This window comes from Salmo salar, chromosome ssa19 (genome assembly GCF_905237065.1).
Source record: "Salmo salar chromosome ssa19, Ssal_v3.1, whole genome shotgun sequence".
Lineage (NCBI taxonomy): Eukaryota > Metazoa > Chordata > Actinopteri > Salmoniformes > Salmonidae > Salmo > Salmo salar.
In genome coordinates, this window is record NC_059460.1 from 70,244,384 (window position 1) to 70,269,723 (window position 25,340).

Genomic DNA, 25,340 nt, shown 5'->3' on the forward strand with positions numbered 1-25,340 from the left:
GTTATTATAGTATGTTCAGGGCGTGGCAGGGGGATGTTTGTTTTGTGTGTTTTGTGATTTTGGGTTTCATTTATGTTATCTATTTCTATGTTTTCCTTTCTAGTTATTCTATTTCTATGTTGTGTATGTTTGGGTTGATCTCTAATTGGAGGCAGCTGATCCTCGTTGCCTCTGTTTAGAGATCATATTTAAGTAGGGGTTTTTTCTTCATGGGTTTTGTGGGTAGTTGTTTCCGTGTATAGTCTGAGCACCTTACAGGACTGTTTTTCGTCGTTTGTTTGTATGAGTATTTTTCCTTTCTTTAATAAATAAGAAGATGAACAATTTCACCGCTGCATATTTGTCCGATGATTTCTCCTCCTCAGACGACGAACTTTATGACACAGAGAGAGTGAGTGAGAGAGAGAGATAGGGAGTTATTAGCGCTCTCTGATGGAGAGGGTTTACCGTAACAGGACTGCATTATATTAACATGTTTCAATTTAGCGTTGTAGCCATTTAATACAAGCAATAATCCACAGCTATTTACTGTGATGGGTCTGCTGTAGTTCTCTCTGTTTCAGTGCTCTCTGTTTCAGTGCTCTCTGTTTCAGTGCTCTTTGCAGCAGTGTTCTCTGTTGCAGTGCGCCCTATGGGCTCCCAAGTGGTGCAGCGGTCTAAGGCACTGCATCTCAGTGCAAGAGGCGTCACTGCAGTCCCTGGTTTGAATTGCTGTGCTCTCTGTTTCAGTACTCTTTGCTGCAGTGCTCTCTGTTGCAGTGCTCTCTGTTGCAGTGCTCTCTGTTGCAGTGCTGTCTGTTGCAGTGCTCTCTGTTGCAGTGCTGTCTGTTGCAGTGCTGTCTGTTGCAGTGCTGTCTGTTGCAGTGCTGTCTGTTGCAGTGCTCTCTGTTGCAGTGCTCTCTGTTGCAGTGCTCTCTGCTGCAGTGTTCTCTGTCGCAGTGCTCTCTGTCGCAGTGCTCTCTGTTGCAGTGCTCTGGCAGAAAACATTAACCTCTAGCAGCCTTCCTCAGATTCACATCTATGACATTAAGCTGTAAAACCTCTGATGTTAATGTGTTCATTTTGAATTGGTCAGGAGGGAGGATGTGAGGGATGATCGTTGGTCATGATTCCATTCAGGGTCGGGCGAGAGGCACAGGGTGCTATTGCAAACTCAACTCACAACGTTGCACCTAAGGTCTGAACCAGGGTCAGATTTCTCTAAAACCTCAACCATGTGAAGTTGAGAAAATATACATTATGAGAGTTAAGTGAAAATAGTGCACAGTGACAGCTGTTTGGGTTCCATGACAATCAACAGTGTCATAGTGAGAAGCAGACACAAGCCTGGCCTATAGAGAGTCTTGACTCATAATTACCTCAGTAGCTAACTTACTGCTTTGGCCAAGTGCCAATTATTCAATGCAAAGTAGATAATCCGATTCTAATAATATGTCCTCAACTTAATTTGTCCACTTATTAGTATTAAGGCTAAAACACGCCATCATTAGATACATCCCACATACATCCAGTACGTCACGCTGCAGACAGATGCTGGTCCTGTCTGTCTTGTACATAGAGGTCACATTAGTGATGATATGCAGAGAGCAGACAGCTCTGAACCATACAGTATGGTCATGTCTGGAAGAGGGAGCCTGATGTAGTGTCTCACTGGAACCCAGAGGATAGGAAGGGTGCAATATTGTATATTGATCTTGGTCATGGGGATGTATTAGATGTGCATGTGACTCAGGGTTTCCCTATGAGGATTACATTTTATATCACATGTACAGTATGGACGGTTCTTTGTCTTAGTGGTTGTCATGTGATAGATATCAGCTCAAGCTGTGTCCCTCTCTCCCATGCAGGTCTCTCACCCAGCACTTCTCTCATGTCACCGGGACGTCTCCATGGCGATGTTTAGCGGCTCTGAACGCTTCTTCTGGAATGACTCGGAACAGGTTCCGGAAGACCTCGGCCTCCAGTGGAATTCCTCTGGTGGTTGGGAGGAGGATACGGAGCGTAACTACTACGCCATGCTGTACTCCCTACTCATCCTGGCCATCGTGTTTGGCAACGTGCTGGTCTGTCTGGCTGTGGTGCGGGAGAGGTCCCTACAGACCACCACCAACTACCTGGTGGTGAGCCTGGCTGTAGCTGACCTGCTGGTGGCCTCACTGGTCATGCCCTGGGCCGTATACCTGGAGGTGAGGGTCCACTGAGTGGGGGTGACAGGGATAAGTTGGGAGGGAGGGTATTTGGAGATCAGGGTCGACCTCTGTGGGAGGACCAGGGATAAGTTGGGGAGGGAGGGTATTTGGAGGTCAGGGTCGACCTCTGTGGGAGGACCAGGGATATGTTGGGGAGGGAGGGTATCAGGAGGTAAAGCAGGTTCGGACCAGGGATGGTGGTGGTCTTGCCAACTCCTATTGTAATTGGCGTGACAATGGCCATAGGACCATAGGAGTTGGCCAGCATAACAATATCTGTCTGTTGGGAATGTTTAGGGCTGGGATGTTTTTCTTGGTCAGATCCCAGGGTTAGAAACACTCCTCAGACCTGCTCATGTTATATAAACTAGTGAAAGAGACAGTTTGTGACACTGGATGGCTTTGGGATTGAGATGAGGGGGAGGGGATGTGTTCACTTTGAGTTGTCATTCTTTTCAATGAAAATACAGTGCATTCTGAAAGTATTCAGACTCCTTGACTTTTTCCACATTTTGTTATGTTACAGCCTTATTCTAAAATGGATTAAATCATTTTCCCCCTCATCAATCTGCACACAATACCCCATAATGACAAAGCAAAAACAGGTTTTTCGAAATGTTTGCAAATTTGTAATAAAAAACCCCGGAAATATCACATTTACATAAGTATTCAGACCCTTTACTCAGTACTTTGTTGAAGCACCTTTGGTAGCGATTACAGCCTCGAGTCTTCTTGAGTATGACGCTACAAGCTTGGCACACCTGTATTTGGGGAGTTTCTCACATTCTTCTCTGCAGATCCTCTTGGTCTCGTTGGATGGGGAGCGTCGCTGCACAGCTATTTTCAGGTCTCTGTGTGCTGTATGCTTAGGGTCCTTGTCCTGTTGGAAGGTGAAACTTCGCCCCAGTCTGAGGTCCTGAGTGCTCTGTAGCAAGTTTTCATTAAGGATCTCTCTGTACTTTGCTCCGTTCATGTTTCCCTCGATCCTGACTAGTCTCCTAGTCCCTGCCTCTGAAAAACATCCCCACAGCATGATGCTTCCCCCACCATGCTTCACCATAGGGATGGTGTCAGGTTTCCTCCAGATGTGACACTTAGGATTCAGGCCAAAGAGTTCAATATTGATTTCATCAGACCAGAGAATCTTGTTTCTCATGGTCTGAGTCCTTTAGGTGCCTTTTGGCAAGCGGACTGTCATGTGCCTTTTACTGAGGAGTGGCTTCTGTTTGCCCACTCTACCATAAAGGCCTGATTGGTAGAGTGCTGCAGAGATGGTTGTCCTTCTGGAAGTTTCTCCCATCTCCACATTGGAACTCTGGAGCTCTGTCAGAGTGACCATCGGGTTCTTGGTTACCTCCCTGACCAAGGCCCTTCTCCCCCGATTGCACAGTTTGGCCAGGTGGCCAGCTCCAGGAAGAGTCTTGGTGGTTCCAAACTTCTTCCCATTAAGAATGATAGAGGTCACTGTGTTCTTAGGGACCTTCAATGCTGCAGACATTTTTGGTACTCTTTCTTGACACAATCCTGTCTCGGAGCTCTACGGACAATTCTTTTGACCTCGTGGCTTGGTATTTGTTCGGACATATACTGTCAACCTTATATACAGTGGGGGAAAAAAGTATTTGATCCCCTGCTGATTTTGATACGTTCGCCCACTTACAAAAAATGATCAGTCTATCATTTTAATAGCAGGTTTATTTGAACAGTGAGAGACAGAATAACAATCAAAAAATCCAGAAAAACGCATGTCAAAAATGTTATAAAATGATTTGCATTTTAATGAGGGAAATAAGTATTTGACCCCTCTGCAAAACATGACTTAGTACTTGGTGGCAAAACCCTTGTTGGCAATCACAGAGGTCAGATGTTTCTTGTAGTTGGCCACCAGGTTTGCACACATCTCAGGAGGGATTTTGTCCCACTCCTCTTTGCAGATCTTCTCCAAGTCATTAAGGTTTCGAGGCTGACGTTTGAAAACTCGAACCTTCAGCTCCCTCCACAGATTTTCTATGGGATTAAGGTCTGGAGACTGGCTAGGCCACTCCAGGACCTTAATGTGCTTCTTCTTGAGCCACTCCTTTGTTGCCTTGGCCGTGTGTTTTGGGTCATTGTCATGCTGGAATACCCATCCATGACCCATTTTCAATGCCCTGGCTGAGGGAAGGAGGTTCTCACCCAAGATTTGACAGTACATGGCCCTGTCCATCGTCTCTTTGATGTGGTGAAGTTGTCCTGTCCCCTTGGCAGAAAAACACCCACAAAGCATAATGTTTCCACCTCCATGTTTGACGGTGGAGATGGTGTTCTTGGGGTCATAGGCAGCATTCCTCCTCCTCCAAACAAGGCGAGTTGAGTTGATGTCAAAGAGCTCCATTTTGGTCTCATCTGACCACAACACTTTCACCAGTTGTCCTCTGAGTCATTCAGATGTTCAATGGCAAACTTCAGACGGGCATGTATATGTATTCTTGAGTAGGGGGACCTTGCGGGCGCTGCAGGATTTCAGTCCTTCACGGCGTAGTGTGTTACCAATTGTTTTCTTGGTGACTATGGTCCCAGCTGCCTTGAGATCATTGACAAGATCCTCCCGTGTAGTTCTGGGCTGATTCCTCACCGTTCTCATGATCATTGCAACTCCACGAGGTGAGATCTTGCATGGAGCCCCAGGCCGAGGGAGATTGACAGTTCTTTTGTGTTTCTTCCATTTGCGAATAATCGCACCAACTGTTGTCACCTTCTCACCAAGCTGCTTGGTGATGTTCTTGTAGCCCATTCCAGCCTTGTGTAGGTCTACAATCTTGTCCCTGACATCCTTGGAGAGCGCTTTGGTCTTGACCATGGTGGAGAGTTTGGAATCTGATTGACTGATTGCTTCTGTGGACAGGTGTCTTTTTTACAGGTAACAAGCTGCGGTTAGGAGGACTCCCTTTAAGAGTGTGCTCCTAATCTCAGCTCGTTACCTGTATAAAAGACACCTGGGAGCCAGAAATCTTTCTGATTGAGAGGGGGTGAAATACTTATTTCCCTCATTAAAATGCAAATCAATTTATAACATTTTTGACATGCGTTTTTCTGGATTTCTTTGTTGTTATTCTGTCTCTCACTGTTCAAACTAACCTACCATTAAAATTATAGACTGATCCTTTCTTTGTCAGTGGGCGAACGTACAAAATCAGCAGGGGATCAAATACTTTTTTCCCCCACTGTAGACGTATATTTATCTTTCCAAATCATGTCCAATCAATTGATCTTACCACAGGTGGACTCCAATCAAGTTGTAGAAACATATCAAGGACGATTAATGGAAACAGGATATACCTGAGCTCAATTTAAATGTAAATTAGGTATTTTTTTATTTATTTTATAAACCTATTTTCGCTTTGTCATTATGTGGTATTGTGTGTAGATTGATGAGGGCGAAAAATCATTTAGTCCATTTTAGAATAAGGCTGTAACGTAACAAAATGTGGAATAACGGAAGGGGTCCGAATACTTTCCGAATGCACTGTAGATGTGAGAGATGGAGGAAAGATAGGGCAGGGAGATGGAGGAAGGATAGGGCAGGGAGATGGAGGAAGGATAGGGCAGGGAGATGGAGGAAGGATAGGACAGGGAGATGGAGGAAGGATAGGACAGGGAGATGGAGGAAGGATAGGACAGGGAGATGGAGGAAGGATAGGGCAGGGAGATGGAGGAAGGATAGGGCAGGGAGATGGAGGAAGGATAGGGCAGGGATGTGGAGGAAGGATAGGGCAGGGATGTGGAGGAAGGATAGGGCAGGGAGATGGAGGAAGGATAGGGCAGGGAGATGGAGGAAGGATAGGGCAGGGAGATGGAGGAAGGATAGGGCAGGGAGATGGAGGAAGGATAGGACAGGGAGATGGAGGAAGGATAGGACAGGGAGATGGAGGAAGGATAGGGCAGGGATGTGGAGGAAGGATAGGGCAGGGAGATGGAGGAAGGATAGGGCAGGGAGATGGAGGAAGGATAGGGCAGGGAGATGGAGGAAGGATAGGACAGGGAGATGGAGGAAGGATAGGACAGGGAGATGGAGGAAGGATAGGGCAGGGAGATGGAGGAAGGATAGGGCAGGGAGATGGAGGAAGGATAGGACAGGGAGATGGAGGAAGGATAGGACAGGGAGATGGAGGAAGGATAGGACAGGGAGATGGAGGAAGGATAGGGCAGGGATGTGGAGGAAGGCTGGGCAGGGAGATGGTCATGTTATTACTTTGATTTTGTCCTTTATAGGGTGTGAGGGGGTGTGGTGATACATTCAGTGACTGTGAGTGGCTGGAAGATATTGATGCCTATTGCTTCTAAGAATTTTTTCTCTTCTATATGCTCCACATAATTGTCCCCTGTGAGGAGTGTTACTGAAATGGATTTAGAGAGGTATAGTCAGTGGGGGTTGTTTCGTCCATTAGATATAATTCTTGGCTTGGGGGACTGGAGGAAGTTAAAGTGTTGATGTGTTCATTTTGAATTGGTCAGGAGGGAGGATGTGAGGGCTGATCGTTGGTCATGATTCCATTCAGGGTCGGGCGAGAGGCACAGGGTGCTATTGCAAACTCAACTCACAACGTTGCACCTAAGGCCTGAACCAGGGTCAGATTTCTCTGTAACCTCAACCATGTGAAGTTGAGAAAATATACATTATGAGAGTTAAGTGAAAATAGTGCACAGTGACAGCTGTTTGGGTTCCATGACAATCAACAGTGTCATAGTGAGAAGCAGACACAAGCCTGGCCTATAGAGAGTCTTGACTCATAATTACCTCAGTAGCTAACTTACTGCTTAATGACGAGTTTCTCACACGACTGGCCTACCTGGGTGATGTTTTTTCTCGCCTGAATGATCTGAATCTAGGATTACAGGGACTCTCTGCAACTATATTCAATGTGCGGGACAAAATTGAGGCTATGATTAAGAAGTTGGATCTCTTTTCTGTCTGCATCAACAAGGACAACACACAGATCTTTCCTTCAAGCTTACGGACAATGTCAAATGTGATATAGCAAAGCACCTGAGTGAGTTGGGTGTGCAATTACGCAGGTACTTTCCCGAAACGGATGACACAAACAACTGGATTCGTTATCCCTTTCATGCCCTGCCTTGAACTTGAAATAAGCGGTTCTGTGAAAATGTAATTTAATCAGAAGCCACTGCCAGATTTCTGGATTGGGCTGTGCTCAGAGTATCCTGCCTTGGCAAATCGCACTGATGCCCTTTGCAACCACGTACGTATGTGAGAGTGGATTCTCGGCCCTCACTAGCATGAAAACTAAATACAGGCACAGACTGTGTGTGCATAATGATTTAAGACTGAAACTCTCTCCATTACAACCCAATGTAACCGATGTGAAATGGCTAGCTAGTTAGCGGTGGTGCGCTAGTAGCGTTTCAATCGGTGACGTCACTCGCTCTGCGACCTTAAGTAGTTGTTCCCCTTGCGCCGCAAGGGCCGTGGCTTTTGTGGCGCGATGGGTAACGATGCTTCGTGGGTGTCAGTTGTTGATGTGCGCAGAGGATCCCTGGTTCAAGCCCAGGTTGGGGCGAGGAGAGGGACGGAAGCTATACTGTTACACCAACATTGCAGAGTTATGTGCATCCTTTCAAGCACACCCTTCTCATTAACCTGTAGTGAGTTATTCACAATTTTCGACAGCAGGAAGAATTAAGTCCACCACAATAGTGTGGGGCTTGCCTGTCCTAGCCACTCGGTAGCTCACCATATAAGACGCTTCTAGCCCCTTCTAATTAAATCTGTTGCTTTTATACATGTCTTACTACTCAAAATTCATCTTAATTCTCGCTCAAAAAACTCCTGTGGTTTCATTGAGTTGTGAGATACTTTTGCACATATAACACACTGTGGCTGAGGAAAGGCACTACTCCCAATATAAGTGAACTCCAAACCAATGTACTTCTCATCATATTTGTGCCTCTTCGATGGTCCAACGTCTCTGTTTGTTGTTCGGTGCTTTCCCGGGTAGCCGAAGGGCTGCAATTGATTCACAACTGTCAGTGTCCATGCTAGCTGGGCTAACCACAAATGTAGAATTACTGATGCTAGCATTGGATATGCTCGTGGAAGCAGACCAACTTGTGTCGTCGACAAGTGCAGGTGTAGAACTGCTGGTAGTAGCAGTACTACCAGTAGAGCTGGTATGTGTTTCTATGGACCCGGGCCTTACTTTTTTTTAACCATGTATCAATTTTTGAGCAAACGGAATGAGCAGCAGCTACGTTTGGTTACTTACGGACCGTTAGTGGAATTCCCACGAGAGAGTAACGGTTAATGTGATTGGATATTCATTGTTTGACTAGGCTACCTGTATTTGACATTGTGTTGTTATTTCGCTGGACACTAGATGCTTTAATTTTATTTTTGGCAGTGAAACGAGGCTACTCAGGCGAGAAAAAAACTCACCCAAATGTATAGCCCTGTTGGAAAATATAAATGGATTGTTTGAAAATGTGAAGAAAAATTATATATATATATATATACACACACACACACAGTGGGGTAAAAAAGTATTTAGTCAGCCACCAATTGTGCAAGTTCTCCCACTTAAAAAGATGAGAGAGGCCTGTAACTTTCATCATAGGTACACTTCAATTATGACAGACAAAATTTGAAAAAAAAATCCAGAAAATCACAATCTTTTTAAGTGGGAGAACTTGCACAATTGGTGGCTGACTAAATACTTTTTTGCCCCACTGTATATATACACTACCGGTGAAAAGTTTTAGAACACCTACTCATTCAAGGGTTTTTGTTTATTTTTACTATTTTCTACATTATAGAATAATAGTGAAGACATCAAAACTATGAAGTAACACATATGGAATCATGTAGAAACCAAAAAAGTGTTAACCTCTCTGGGCTAGGCGGGACGAATTCGTCCCACCTACGCAACAGCCAGTTGAATCCCGTGGCGCGATTTTCAAATACCTTAGAAATGCTATTACTTCAATTTCTCAAACATATGACTATTTTACAGCATTTTAAACACAAGACTCTCGTTAATCTAACCACACTGTCCGATTAAAAAGGCTTTACAACGAAAGCAAAACATTAGATTATGTCAGCAGAGTACCCAGCCAGAAATAATCAGACACCCATTTTTCAAGCTAGCATATAATGTCACAAAAAACAAAACCACAGCTAAATGCAGCACTAACCTTTGATGATCTTCATCAGATGACACACCTAGGACATTATGTTATACAATACATGCATGTTTTGTTCAATCAAGTTCATATTTATTTCAAAAACCAGCTTTTTACATTAGCATGTGACGTTCAGAACTAGCATACATAGATAGAATCAAACAAAGAAATGCTGAGAATAAAAATAAGTGCCCTGGATTAAATATGTTTATACCGCAGATAGACACACATAGCACAATGCAACCAATGCAAACTTCCGGGGAATTTACTAACAATTTACTAAATTAATCAGGGTTACGAGCATGGCGCAATTCGTGACAAAAAAAATCTAAATATTCCATTACCGTACTTCGAAGCATGTCAACCGCTGTTTAAAATCCATTTTTATGCCATTTTTCTCGTAAAAAAGCGATAATATTCCGACCGGGAATCTCCGTTTAGGTAAACAGAGGAAAGAAAACAAAGCATTCGGTCGACGCGGGCACAAGCCTGAGTCTCACAGTACTGTAACCAGCCACTACCCAAACGCGCTACTTTTTTTCAGCCAGAGCCTGCAAAGCCACGATTCAGCTTTTTGCCGCCTTCTGAGAGACCATGTGAGCCGTAGGAAGTGTCACGTAACAGCAGAGATCCTTTGTAATGGATAGAGATGGCAAAGAAGGCCAAGAAATGGTCAGACAGGGTACTTCCTGTACAGAATCTTCTCAGGTTTTGACCTGCCATTTGAGTTCTGTTATACTCACAGACACCATTCAAACAATTTTAGAAACTTTGGAGTGTTTTCTATCCAAAGCCAATAATTATATGCATATTCTAGTTACTGGGCAGGAGTAGTAACCAGATTAAATCGGGTACGTTTTTTTATCCAGCTGTGTCAATACTGCCCCCTAGCCCTAACAGGTTTAACAAATTGAAATATATTTTATATTTGAGATTCTTCAAATAGCCACCATTTGACTTGATGACAGGTTTGCACACTCTTGGCATTCTCTCATCAAGCTTCACCTGGATTGCTTTTCCAACAGTCTTGATGGAGTTCCCACATATGCTGAGCACTTGTTGGCTGCTTTTCCTTCACTCTGCGGTCGGACTCATCCCAAACCATCTCAATTTGGTTGAGGTGGGGGGATTGTGGAGGCCAGGTCATCTGATGCAGCATTCCATCACTCTCCTTCTTGGTAAAATAGCCCTTACACAGCCTGGAGGTGTGTTGGGTCATTGTCCTGTTGAAAAACAAATGATAGTCCCATTAAGCCCAAACCAGATGGGATGGTGTATTGCTGCAGAATGCTGTGGTACCCATACTGTTTAAGTGTGCCTTGAATTCTAAATAATTCACAGAAAGTGTCACCAGCAAAGCACCCCCACACCATCACACCTCCTTCTCCATGCTTCACGGTGGGAAATACACATGCAGATTTCATCCGTTCACCCACACCGTGTCTCACGAAGACACAGCGGTTGGGACAAAGAATCTCAAATTTGGACTCCAGACCAAAGGACAAATTTCCACTGGTTTAATGTCCATTGCTCGTGTTTCCTGGCCCAAGCAAGTCTCTTCTTCTTATTGGTGTCCTTTAGTCGTGGTTTCTTTGCACCAATTCGACCATGAAGGACTGATTCTGTGTTAACTGTGTGTTAACTACCCTCCAGACGAGCTTCAATGCCATACAACTCTCCTTCCGTGGTCTCCAACTGCTCCTAAACACAAGTAAAACTAAATGCATGCTCTTCAACCGATCGCTGCCTGCACCTGCCCGCCCGTCCAGCATCACTACTCTGGACGGTTCTGACTTAGAATATGTAGACAACTACAAATACCTAGGTGTCTGGTTAGACTGTAAACTCTCCTTCCAGACTCACATCAAACATCTCCAATCCAAAGTTAAATCTAGAATTGGCTTCCTATTTCGCATCATCAGCATCTTTCACTCATGCTGCCAAACATACCCTCGTAAAACTGACCATCCTACCGATCCTCGACTTCGGCGATGTCATTTACAAAATAGCCTCCAATACCCTACTCAATAAATTGGATGCAGTCTATCACAGTGCCATTTGTTTTGTCACCAAAGCCCCATGTACTACCCACCACTGCGACCTGTATGCTCTCGTTGGCTGGCCGTCGCTTCATACTCGTTGCCAATCCCACTAGCTCCAGGTCATCTAGAAGACCCTGCTAGGTAAAGTTTCCCCTTATCTCAGCTCGCTGGTCACCATAGCAGCACCCACCTGTAGCACGCGCTCCAGCAGGTATATCTCTCTGGTCACCCCCAAAGCCAATTCCTCCTTCGGCCACCTCTCCTTCCAGTTCTCTGCTGCCAATGACTGGAACGAACTACAGAAGTCTCTAAAACTGGAAACACTTATCACCCTCACTAGCTTTAAGCACCAGCTGTCAGAGCAGCTCACAGATTACTACACCTGTACATAGACCATCTATAATTTAGCCCAAACAACTACCTCTTCCCCTACTGTATTTATTTATTTTGCTCCTTTGCACCCCATTATTTATATTTCTACTTTGCACTTTCTTCCACTGCAAATCTACAGTGTTTTACTTTCTATATTGTATTTACTTCGCCACCATGGCTTTTTTTGCCTTTACCTCCCTTATCTCACCTCATTTGCTCACTTTGTATATAGACTTATTTTTCTACTATATTATTGACTGTATGTTTGTTTTACTCCATGTGTAACTCTGTGTTGTTGTATGTGTCAAACTGCTTGCTTTATCTTGGCCAGGTCACAATTGTAAATGAGAACTTGTTCTCAACTTGCCTACCTGGTTAAATAAAAGTGAAATAAAAATTCACACAGTCTCCTCTGAACAGTTGATGCTGAGATGTGTCTGTTACTTGAACTCTGTGAAGCATTTATTTGGGCTGCAATTTCTGAGGCTGGTAACTCTAATGAATTTATCCTCTGCAGCAGAGGTAACTCTGGGTCTTCCATTCCTGTGGCGGTCCTCATTAGAGCCAGTTTCATCATATCGCTTGATGGTTTTTGCAACTGAACTTGAACAAACTTTCAAAGTTCTTGAAATGTTCCGTATTGACTGACCTTCATGTCTTAAAGTAATGATGGACTGTCGTTTCTCTTTGCTTATTTGAGCTGTTCTTGCTATAATATGGACTTGGTCTTTTACCAAATAGGGCAGTCTTCTGTATACCCCCCACCTTGTCACAACACAACTGATTGGCTCAAACGCATTAAGAAGTAAAGAAATTCCACAAATGAACTTTTAAGAAAGCACACCTGTTAATTGAAATGCATTCCAGGTGACTACCTCATGAAGCTGGCTGAGAGAATGCCAAGCGGGTGCAAATCTGTCATCAAGGCAAAGGGTGGCTATTTGAAGAATCTCAAATATAAAATATATCTTGATTTGTTTAACACTTTTTTGGTTACTACATGATTCCATATGTGTTAATTCATAGTTTTGATGTCTTCACTATTATTCTACAATGTAGAAATAGTAAAAGTAAAAAAAAAACCTTGAATGAGTAGGTGTTCTAAAACCTTTGACTGGTAGTGTATTGCGGAATTGCGCATACCCCTGGGGATTCGCGTACCCCAGTTTGGGAATACCTGCATTAGAGGATAGGAAGGGTGCATGTGGATGGGGGGGTGGGCGGAATATGTCATGCGCTGCAGCTCAGAACACATTTATCTCTGTCAGACAGTTGTTATCACGTATTATAGCACCTAAGGGAAGGCCTGTCTGAGCAGCACTATCTATCTGGGTGAGTCAGGCTGGAACTGGGAGTGTGTAATTGTACTTTCAAGGGTTTGAACGTGGGTGGCATAATTGGACAGAGAAAGAGAGAGGGAGAGAGAGAGGGAGAGAGAGAGGGAGCAAAAGAGACAGAGAATAATGTATTTGATGTGTGTTGTTGATTATGAATAATGATGATTGATATGGATAATGATGATGATCATGATGAAGCTGTGTGAATGTGTGTCATATGACCCTGCATTACCTGTCCAGGTGGTCGGAGGGGCGTGGCTCTTCAGCAGGATGTACTGTAACATCTTTGTCACCTTGGATGTCATGATGTGTACCGCCAGCATTCTCAACCTGTGTGCTATCAGCATTGACAGGTAAGACGCTCTGTGTGTGTGTGTGTGTCTGTCTTTGTATCCATGTGTGTGAGAGTGTGTGTGTCTGAGTTTCTTTTTGAACGAGAAAGTGGGCATATACTGTACGTGTGTGTGTGTGTGTGTGTGTGTGTGGTAGACTTTATATACAGTACTACTTGTACTGTACAGTACTAGTTGGCTTGATACTGTACTAGTTGGCTTGATGCCCTGTGGAGTTGTCAGGTCCAGAGAGCAGGTCTACTTTCTCCAAGTGAGCCTTAAATATTTGTGCTGGAGGGATGTGCCTGTACCCTCTAGGTTAGCATGTTGTATAATGTTGTAAACTACTTGCCATGTTTACTGTTGATGTGCATTGGGCATGTACATTATTTATTTGCTTAGTTTTCCAACTCATGTATAAGTTAATATTTAATAGCTCTTTGGGGGTTGAACCAAAACGACCATTGGGCACAATGTGCTGTTAACCATCAAAGACATAGGAACACAGGGGGCAGAACACTGTGTGTATGTGGGGAGAGTGAAAACATATGGTTACTCTCTGTATATGTGCATCTTTATACTGAGAATCACTAATTAGCAGCTTACCCTGACAGGTGATTCATTAAGCCTTTCACCTGTGTGTGTGTGTGTGTGTGTGTGTGTGTGTGTGTGTGTGTGTGTGTGTGTGTGTGTGTGTGTGTGTGTGTGTGTGTGTGTAGACACACGCACGTATGTATGTGTTTGCGTGTGTGTGTGTATGAGAGAGAGAGAGAGAGAGAGAGAGAGAGCGATAAAGAGAGATGTGTGTTACACTGTATGGATGCAATTACATTAGCTGTCCCAATGATGTATCACTGCTCTCCCAAGCAAACACCACATCTGTATTATTATCATCTGTGTTTTCCAGAAACACCTGGGGCTTATATGTTTTTGATAGAGTGCTTTGACCAATACGGTCCCACTTTAAATGACATGCAGCTTATAAAAGCTTCATAAAGCCTTCATAAACACTACATAAATGTGTCACAAATCATCTATAACCGTATGTCATGCTCTATAAAGGGTTTATAAATGTGGCATAACTGTGTGACATAACCACCAATGTCAAATGTGACATAACCCACTTTGTAAAATATGACAAACTTGTGCTTAATAAAAGGGTGGCATAAGCACTGTTTAATAAAGTCTTTATAAAGCATATTTAATTGAGGCTTCACAAAGCATTTATAACCTTGTCATGCATCTAGGTAGAGCATTGCAACACCAGGATAGTGGACCACCCATACGTATAAATGGATGCACGCATGGCTGTAAGTCGCTTTGCATGAAAGCTTCTGCTAAATGGCATATATTATTTTATATTATATTAATCTAAAACATTTCTAGGATGGCCCAACCTCTTTCCCCCTTGGGTGCATAGACAATACTGGACCTGACCTCAACTTTACCCAAAATGCTGTGCTGTGTGATGACACACACTCTAAAGTGCAGTCATGGGCCTTTTAAAATCTGTTTTTATTTTTTGCCTAATTCGTTTTTTTCCCCCAAATTCCGTTTTTTCTATTTCATTTTTCCAAGTTTCGGATTTCCCTCCATTTTGTTTCTCGTTTCCCCCCCAGTTTTTTTTCACACGTTTTTAATAGAAAACAACTAAATTGGATTTTCTGTGTTCACAGCAATGCATAAAACACATCAGGAGATAACTTTTGAGGTCTGGGAAAAATCAAAGAAACTTTTGAGAGTAGTTACCCTTTCATTCATGTGGTGTTTCTGTAGAGCAGTAAGCTCACATGATGCAGTTTGCAACTCAAATGCCCACTTGTGCTGCCATTGGACAGCGAAAAACAAGTAAGTTAACCTTTATTTATTGTAATTGAAATGAGTTTGTAGTAGTTAAGTGTTGAGTTAGATTACATAAATCAAATCAAATTTTATATTTGATATATAGATAGCTACCATAGCTACCTCAATCGTTATTTCAAATAATTTGTGACTAAATAGCATTTCTAGCTATGTTAGCAGCATACGTTAGCTAGTTAGCTATACCAATACAACATTTAGCTTGCTAGCAGGCTCAGCTAAATACAAATCTCCCTAGATACAGCCACGTCTCATAGTCAAGTCATGAGATTTGTAAATTAAAGAGGAATATAATAATACGAATCAAATTAAGTTTCCCATCTCCTCATTTAGAGTATTTATTGTGCATCACAGAAATGCCCTTACCCAGATGGTGAGACAAATGTATTTCCTAACAGACCTGCTACCCTAACCCAGATGGTGAGACAAATGTATTTCCTAACAGACCTGCTACCCTAACCCAGATGGTGAGACAAATGTATTTCCTAACAGACCTGCTACCCTAACCCAGATGGTGAGACAAATGTATTTCCTAACAGACCTGCTACCCTAACCCAGATGGTGATACAAATGCATTTCCTAACAGATCTTCTAACTTTCTTTGTTGTTAGGTTGGAACCAACATGCAGTACCTCCAGCAGAGGCAAGAACCATTTGTCCGCCAGCTCAGGAACAAGATATATTATTCACTGCCCTGTGTAATGTTTAGTAATTGCATTTCTTGAGTTTTTTAAACAATGTATTTGCATTGTTTTAAAACTGTAAAAATAAGAGGAAATGTATGGTTTAAACTTGTCTTTAATGTTTATTTGGTTTAGCAGTTAGTGATAATTCCCTAATACATTTAGTCGTTATGTATGTGTTATGAATGAATGAAGGTCTGAATTTATAATAAGTACAGCGTCATATGATATAAGGCATTTATGAATGTGTTATAAATTATCAAAGCGGTCTGCCTTTAAAGCAAGTACAGCGTCATGCGATGTAGAGTCTTTATAGACGTGTTATGAATAGGGCTGTGGTGATCACAAAATTCCATCAGCCGGTGACTGTCAAGCAAATAACTGTCGGTCTCACAGTAATTGACCAATAAATTAACATAAACCCATTTAGCATCTCCTGGCTTCCACACATAGACTACAAGCTAATACTGAACATCTACATTTGAAAAAGTATAATAAATCAATGTAATTTAGCTTACACTTTCACAATAAATCCATTATTTATTTTAGACAGGTCTAAAGAAGCATGATATAAAGAAAATGTAGTCTATTTCAGAAGAACAGAATAGCATACTCTGAGTTGTCCTTATGTTAGGTCCTGATCTTGCTATGCCAAATGGCTGTTGGCTACACTAGTTCATTTAGCAGACAAGATTTGTTTAGAATTCCAGGGCATTATTTTATAATATGAAGAATAGAATTGAACAAAGTTGAATAAAATAGAAAGGATATTTTCTCCAAACAATTTGGACTGCGAACACGTGGTTATTCTGTGTTGTGCGGTTAACAAAGAAATAGGTACTCCTATATGCTTAATTTAGAGTTGTTAATATAACTTTAGTTGTTCTACAAATGTTGGGCTATATGTTTTGATGTGTAATACATTGTAAGGCTGCATGATGAGACTCTAATGATGATTTCAAAAAAGTACACACTATATCCTTCACTCATTCACAATTTGACAAGCACTTGATAATATCTAGAATTTCACGGCGGCATCCCCTTTGTGTGGCCGTAATGCAGCCTAAAAAAACATGCCTTTTGCGGCCAGTGGCCATTGTGCCCTTCTCCATGCGCTCCGAAGTACCTCTCACTCACATGGCTCTCCATCAGTGATTGGGTGTTTCTCACAGGCTACAAGTGAAGACAGACATCGGGGAAGCATCTGCGCTTGTCCTTATCCAATTCCGAGGTGCATATTGAAGATATTGGAAAAACTGTCCACATTTCCTTTTCATCAGCCAACATGATGAGTAGGCCTAACGAACAGCAAAAGCACTAGCCTATGTCAATCTACTATCCTCCATAGTACAAAAGTCAACCTATTCTATTCTGTGCGAGAAATAAATAATCCAAAGTGATTGCAAATGCAATTATGCATGTAATATTTTTATTATAAAGGTGCATTTGTATGGTGAAAATTGTCTTCCCCAAACCTGAAATTTAGGCGCTGCGATTACATTTGCATTGATGTCAGAGTGATTAGAGGGACAATAGAGTGCTGAGTACCAGGCAGTTAGCAAGTTTGGTAGGCTACTAATGACCAGCATCAGAGCTTGGAGAAGCCTAATTACGTGACTGAACGGTCACATGGAATTTAACTGCCTTCATGACTCATGACCGCGGGTGTGGCGGTAATACGGTCACCACAACAGCCCTAGTTATGAATGACCGAAGGTGTCTCACTTCAAACAAAGTATTACAGGATAATGCATAAAGTCTCAATCAATAGGTTATAAATGTTCTGCTGATTTATGAAGGTTCTCTCATGATCCACAGGTTACTGGGGTGTGAGAGGTGTTTAGATAGGTTGATGGACCTGCAAAGCTTGTGTGCGTGTGTGTGTGTGCGTGTGGGTATGTCAGAGCCAAGATGATTTGGAGTAGTCCTACAGTAACTGAGACTACCACACCAGGTATTCCTCTTACATTTACATTTTTACATTTTAGTCATTTAGCAGACGCTCTTATCCAGAGCGACTTACAGTAGTGAATGCATACATTTCATACAATTTCATACATTTTTTTTTTTTCTGTGCTGGCCCCCCGTGGGAATCGAACCCACAACCCTGGCGTTGCAAACACCATGCTCTACCAACTGAGCTACAGGGAAGGCTCTTCTGTTTCCATGCTGAAGACCAGGGCTTGATTACAACCTGTTACAAAGGTGCCAACATTTTGTGGCTGATCTTTCAGTAGGGGACTGGGTGAATGTGTCAAAGACCTGACTGGGTCCAGCCACCCACAGTATGGCTTGTTATATTGTTGTATTAAAGAACTGACTGGGCCCCGCACCCCACGGTATGGCTTGTTATATTGTTGTATTAAATACCTGACTGGGCCCAGAACCCCACGGTATGGCTTGTTATATTGTTGTATTAAAGACCTGACTGGGCCCTGCACCCCACGGTATGGCTTGTTATATTGTTGTATCAGAGACCTGACTGGGCCCAGCACCCCACGGTATGGCTTGTTATATTGTTGTATTAAAGACCTGACTGGGTCCAGCACCCCACGGTATGGCTTGTTATATTGTTGTATCAGAGACCTGACTGGGCCCAGCACCCCACGGTATGGCTTGTTATATTGTTGTATTAAAGACCTGACTGGGCCCAGCACCCCACGGTATGGCTTGTTATATTGTTGTATCAGAGACCTGACTGGGCCCAGAACCCCACGGTATGGCTTGTTATATTGTTGTATCAAAGACCTGACTGGGCCCAGAACCCCACGGTATGGCTTGTTATATTGTTGTATTAAAGACCTGACTGGGTCCAGAACCCCACGGTATGGCTTGTTATATTGTTGTATCAGAGACCTGACTGGGCCCAGCACCCCACGGTATGGCTTGTTATATTGTTGTATTAAAGACCTGACTGGGTCCAGAACCCCACGGTATGGCTTGTTATATTGTTGTATCAGAGACCTGACTGGGTCCAGCACCCCACGGTATGGCTTGTTATATTGTTGTATTAAAGACCTGACTGGGCCCAGCACCCCACGGTATGGCTTGTTATATTGCTGTATTAAAGACCTGACTGAGTCCAGAACCCCACGGTATGGCTTGTTATATTGTTGTATCAGAGACCTGACTGGATCCAGCACCCCACGGTATGGCTTGTTATATTGTTGTATCAGAGACCTGACTGGGCCCAGAACCCCACGGTATGGCTTGTTATATTGTTGTATTAAAGACCTGACTGGGCCCAGCACCCCACGGTATGGCTTGTTATATTGTTTTATCAGAGACCTGACTGGGCCCAGAACCCCACGGTATGGCTTGTTATATTGTTGTATTAAAGACCTGACTGGGTCCAGCACCCCACGGTATGGCTTGTTATATTGTTGTATTAAAGACCTGACTGGGTCCAGCACCCCACGGTATGGCTTGTTATATTGTTGTATTAAAGACCTGACTGGGCCCAGCACCCCACGGTATGGCTTGTTATATTGTTGTATTAAAGACCTGACTGAGTCCAGAACCCCACGGTATGGCTTGTTATATTGTTGTATCAGAGACCTGACTGGATCCAGCACCCCACGGTATGGCTTGTTATATTGTTGTATTAAAGACCTGACTGGGCCCAGCACCCCACGGTATGGCTTGTTATATTGTTTTATCAGAGACCTGACTGGGTCCAGCACCCCACGGTATGGCTTGTTATATTGTTGTATCAGAGACCTGACTGGGCCCAGCACCCCACGGTATGGCTTGTTATATTGTTGTATCAGAGACCTGACTGGGCCCAGAACCCCACGGTATGGCTTGTTATATTGTTGTATCAGAGACCTGACTGGGTCCAGAACCCCACGGTATGGCTTGTTATATTGTTGTATCAGAGACCTGACTGGGTCCAGCACCCCACGGTATGGCTTGTAATATTGTTGTATTAAAGACCTGACTGGGCCCAGCACCCCACGGTATGGCTTGTTATATTGTTGTATTAAAGACCTGACTGGGTCCAGCACCCCACGGTATGGCTTGTTATATTGTTGTATCAGAGACCTGACTGGGCCCAGCACCCCACGGTATGGCTTGTTATATTGTTGTATCAGAGACCTGACTGGGCCCAGAACCCCAAGGTATGGCTTGTTATATTGTTGTATCAAAGACCTGACTGGGCCCAGCACCCCACGGTATGGCTTGTTATATTGTTGTATCAGAGACCTGACTGGGCCCAGAACCCCAAGGTATGGCTTGTTATATTGTTGTATCAAAGACCTGACTGGGCCCAGCACCCCACGGTATGGCTTGTTATATTGTTGTATCAGAGACCTGACTGGGTCCAGCACCCCACGGTATGGCTTGTTATATTGTTGTATTAAAGACCTGACTGGGTCCAGAACCCCACGGTATGGCTTGTTATATTGTTGTATTAAAGACCTGACTGGGTCCAGAACCCCACGGTATGGCTTGTTATATTGTTGTATTAAAGACCTGACTGGGCCCAGCACCCCACGGTATGGCTTGTTATATTGTTTTATCAGAGACCTGACTGGGCCCAGAACCCCACGGTATGGCTTGTTATATTGTTGTTTTAAAGACCTGACTGGGTCCAGCACCCCACGGTATGGCTTGTTATATTGTTGTATCAGAGACCTGACTGGGCCCAGCATCCCACGGTATGGCTTGTTATATTAAAGACCTGACTGGGTCCAGCACCCCACGGTATGGCTTGTTATATTGTTGTATCAGAGACCTGACTGGGTCCAGAACCCCACGGTATGGCTTGTTATATTGTTGTATTAAAGACCTGACTGGGTCCAGAACCCCATGGTATGGCTTGTTATATTGTTGTATTAAAGACCTGACTGGGCCCAGCACCCCACGGTATGGCTTGTTATATTGTTTTATCAGAGACCTGACTGGGCCCAGCACCCCACGGTATGGCTTGTTATATTGTTGTATTAAAGACCTGACTGGGCCCAGCACCCCACGGTATGGCTTGTTATATTGTTGTATCAGAGACCTGACTGGGCCCAGAACCCCACGGTATGGCTTGTTATATTGTTGTATCAAAGACCTGACTGGGCCCAGCACCCCACGGTATGGCTTGTTATATTGTTGTATCAGAGACCTGACTGGGTCCAGCACCCCACGGTATGGCTTGTTATATTGTTGTATTAAAGACCTGACTGGGTCCAGAACCCCACGGTATGGCTTGTTATATTGTTGTATTAAAGACCTGACTGGGTCCAGAACCCCACGGTATGGCTTGTTATATTGTTGTATTAAAGACCTGACTGGGTCCAGCACCCCACGGTATGGCTTGTTATATTGTTGTATTAAAGACCTGACTGGGCCCAGCACCCCACGGTATGGCTTGTTATATTGCTGTATTAAAGACCTGACTGAGTCCAGAACCCCACGGTATGGCTTGTTATATTGTTGTATCAGAGACCTGACTGGATCCAGCACCCCACGGTATGGCTTGTTATATTGTTGTATTAAAGACCTGACTGGGCCCAGCACCCCACGGTATGGCTTGTTATATTGTTTTATCAGAGACCTGACTGGGCCCAGAACCCCACGGTATGGCTTGTTATATTGTTGTATTAAAGACCTGACTGGGTCCAGCACCCCACGGTATGGCTTGTTATATTGTTTTATCAGAGACCTGACTGGGCCCAGAACCCCACGGTATGGCTTGTTATATTGTTGTATTAAAGACCTGACTGGGTCCAGCACCCCACGGTATGGCTTGTTATATTGTTGTATTAAAGACCTGACTGGGCCCAGCACCCCACGGTATGGCTTGTTATATTGTTGTATTAAAGACCTGACTGGGTCCAGCACCCCACGGTATGGCTTGTTATATTGTTTTATCAGAGACCTGACTGGGTCCAGCACCCCACGGTATGGCTTGTTATATTGTTGTATCAGAGACCTGACTGGGTCCAGCACCCCACGGTATGGCTTGTTATATTGTTGTATTAAAGACCTGACTGGGTCCAGCACCCCACAGTATGGCTTGTTATATTGTTGTATCAGAGACCTGACTGGGCCCAGCACCCCACGGTATGGCTTGTTATATTGTTGTATTAAAGACCTGACTGGGTCCAGCACCCCACAGTATGGCTTGTTATATTGTTGTATCAGAGACCTGACTGGGTCCAGCACCCCACAGTATGGCTTGTTATATTGTTGTATCAGAGACCTGACTGGGCCCAGAACCCCACGGTATGGCTTGTTATATTATTGTATTAAAGACCATACTGGGTCCAGCACCCCACGGTATGGCTTGTTATATTGTTGTATTAAAGACCTGACTGGGTCCAGAACCCCACGGTATGGCTTGTTATATTGTTGTATTAAAGACCTGACTGGGCCCAGCACCCCACGGTATGGCTTGTTATATTGTTGTATTAAAGACCTGACTGAGTCCAGAACCCCACGGTATGGCTTGTTATATTGTTGTATCAGAGACCTGACTGGATCCAGCACCCCACGGTATGGCTTGTTATATTGTTGTATTAAAGACCTGACTGGGCCCAGCACCCCACGGTATGGCTTGTTATATTGTTTTATCAGAGACCTGACTGGGCCCAGCACCCCACGGTATGGCTTGTTATATTGTTGTATTAAAGACCTGACTGGGTCCAGCACCCCACGGTATGGCTTGTTATATTGTTGTATTAAAGACCTGACTGGGTCCAGCACCCCACGGTATGGCTTGTTATATTGTTGTATTAAAGACCTGACTGGGTCCAGCACCCCACGGTATGGCTTGTTATATTGTTGTATTAAAGACCTGACTGGGTCCAGAACCCCACGGTATGGCTTGTTATATTGTTGTATCAGAGACCTGACTGGGTCCAGCACCCCACGGTATGGCTTGTTATATTGTTGTATTAAAGACCTGACTGGGTCCAGCACCCCACGGTATGGCTTGTTATATTGTTGTATTAAAGACCTGACTGGGCCCAGCACCCCACGGTATGGCTTGTTATATTGTTGTATTAAAGACCTGACTGGGCCCAGCACCCCACGGTATGGCTTGTTATATTGTTGTATCAGAGACCTGACTGGGCCCAGCACCCCACGGTATGGCTTGTTATATTGTTGTATTAAAGACCTGACTGGGTCCAGCACCCCACGGTATGGCTTGTTATATTGTTGTATCAGAGACCTGACTGGGCCCAGCACCCCACGGTATGGCTTGTTATATTGTTGTATCAGAGACCTGACTGGGCCCAGAACCCCAAGGTATGGCTTGTTATATTGTTGTATCAAAGACCTGACTGGGCCCAGCACCCCACGGTATGGCTTGTTATATTGTTGTATCAGAGACCTGACTGGGTCCAGCATCCCACGGTATGGCTTGTTATATTGTTGTATCAAAGACCTGACTGGGTCCAGCACCCCACGGTATGGCTTGTTATATTGTTGTATTAAAGACCTGACTGGGCCCAGAACCCCACGGTATGGCTTGTTATATTGTTATATTAAAGACCTGACTGGGTCCAGCACCCCACGGTATGGCTTGTTATATTGTTGTATCAGAGACCTGACTGGGTCCAGAACCCCACGGTATGGCTTGTTATATTGTTGTATTAAAGACCTGACTGGGCCCAGCACCCCACGGTATGGCTTGTTATATTGTTATTTTAAAGACCTGACTGGGTCCAGCACCCCACGGTATGGCTTGTTATATTGTTGTATCAGAGACCTGACTGGGTCCAGAACCCCACAGTATGGCTTGTTATATTGTTGTATTAAAGACCTGACTGGGTCCAGAACCCCACGGTATGGCTTGTTATATTGTTGTATTAAAGACCTGACTGGGTCCAGAACCCCACGGTATGGCTTGTTATATTGTTGTATTAAAGACCTGACTGGGCCCAGCACCCCACGGTATGGCTTGTTATATTGTTTTATCAGAGACCTGACTGGGCCCAGAACCCCACGGTATGGCTTGTTATATTGTTGTATTAAAGACCTGACTGGGTCCAGCACCCCACGGTATGGCTTGTTATATTGTTGTATCAGAGACCTGACTGGGCCCAGCATCCCACGGTATGGCTTGTTATATTGTTTTATCAGAGACCTGACTGGGCCCAGAACCCCACGGTATGGCTTGTTATATTGTTGTATTAAAGACCTGACTGGGTCCAGCACCCCACGGTATGGCTTGTTATATTGTTGTATCAGAGACCTGACTGGGCCCAGCATCCCACGGTATGGCTTGTTATATTGTTGTATCAAAGACCTGACTGGGTCCAGCACCCCACGGTATGGCTTGTTATATTGTTGTATTAAAGACCTGACTGGGCCCAGAACCCCACGGTATGGCTTGTTATATTGTTATATTAAAGACCTGACTGGGTCCAGCACCCCACGGTATGGCTTGTTATATTGTTGTATCAGAGACCTGACTGGGTCCAGAACCCCACGGTATGGCTTGTTATATTGTTGTATTAAAGACCTGACTGGGCCCAGCACCCCACGGTATGGCTTGTTATATTGTTATTTTAAAGACCTGACTGGGTCCAGCACCCCACGGTATGGCTTGTTATATTGTTGTATCAGAGACCTGACTGGGTCCAGAACCCCACAGTATGGCTTGTTATATTGTTGTATTAAAGACCTGACTGGGTCCAGAACCCCACGGTATGGCTTGTTATATTGTTGTATTAAAGACCTGACTGGGTCCAGAACCCCACGGTATGGCTTGTTATATTGTTGTATTAAAGACCTGACTGGGCCCAGCACCCCACGGTATGGCTTGTTATATTGTTTTATCAGAGACCTGACTGGGCCCAGAACCCCACGGTATGGCTTGTTATATTGTTGTATTAAAGACCTGACTGGGTCCAGCACCCCACGGTATGGCTTGTTATATTGTTGTATCAGAGACCTGACTGGGTCCAGAACCCCACGGTATGGCTTGTTATATTGTTGTATTAAAGACCTGACTGGGTCCAGAACCCCACGGTATGGCTTGTTATATTGTTGTATTAAAGACCTGACTGGGCCCAGCATCCCACGGTATGGCTTGTTATATTGTTGTATCAGAGATCTGACTGGGTCCAGCACCCCACGGTATGGCTTGTTATATTGTTGTTTTAAAGACCTGACTGGGTCCAGCACCCCACGGTATGGCTTGTTATATTGTTGTATCAGAGACCTGACTGGGTCCAGAACCCCACAGTATGGCTTGTTATATTGTTGTATTAAAGACCTGACTGGGTCCAGCACCCCACGGTATGGCTTGTTATATTGTTGTATTAAAGACCTGACTGTGCCCAGAACCCCACGGTATGGCTTGTTATATTGTTGTATTAAAGACCTGATTGGGTCCAGAACCCCA

General features: G+C 44.1%; 1 protein-coding gene across 1 annotated transcript in view; it reads left to right on the forward strand.

Moving 5' to 3' along the window:
* Positions 1 to 1,850: 1,850 nt before the first annotated feature.
* Positions 1,851 to 25,340, forward strand: part of drd3 (dopamine receptor D3) — a 52,483-nt gene continuing 28,993 nt past the window's right edge. The window contains exons 1-2 of the mRNA XM_045702656.1: positions 1,851 to 2,186; positions 13,357 to 13,469. Coding sequence (XP_045558612.1) covers positions 1,890 to 2,186; positions 13,357 to 13,469 — 410 coding nt within the window. The 5' untranslated portion in view covers positions 1,851 to 1,889. The remainder of the gene's footprint in view (positions 2,187 to 13,356; positions 13,470 to 25,340) is intronic.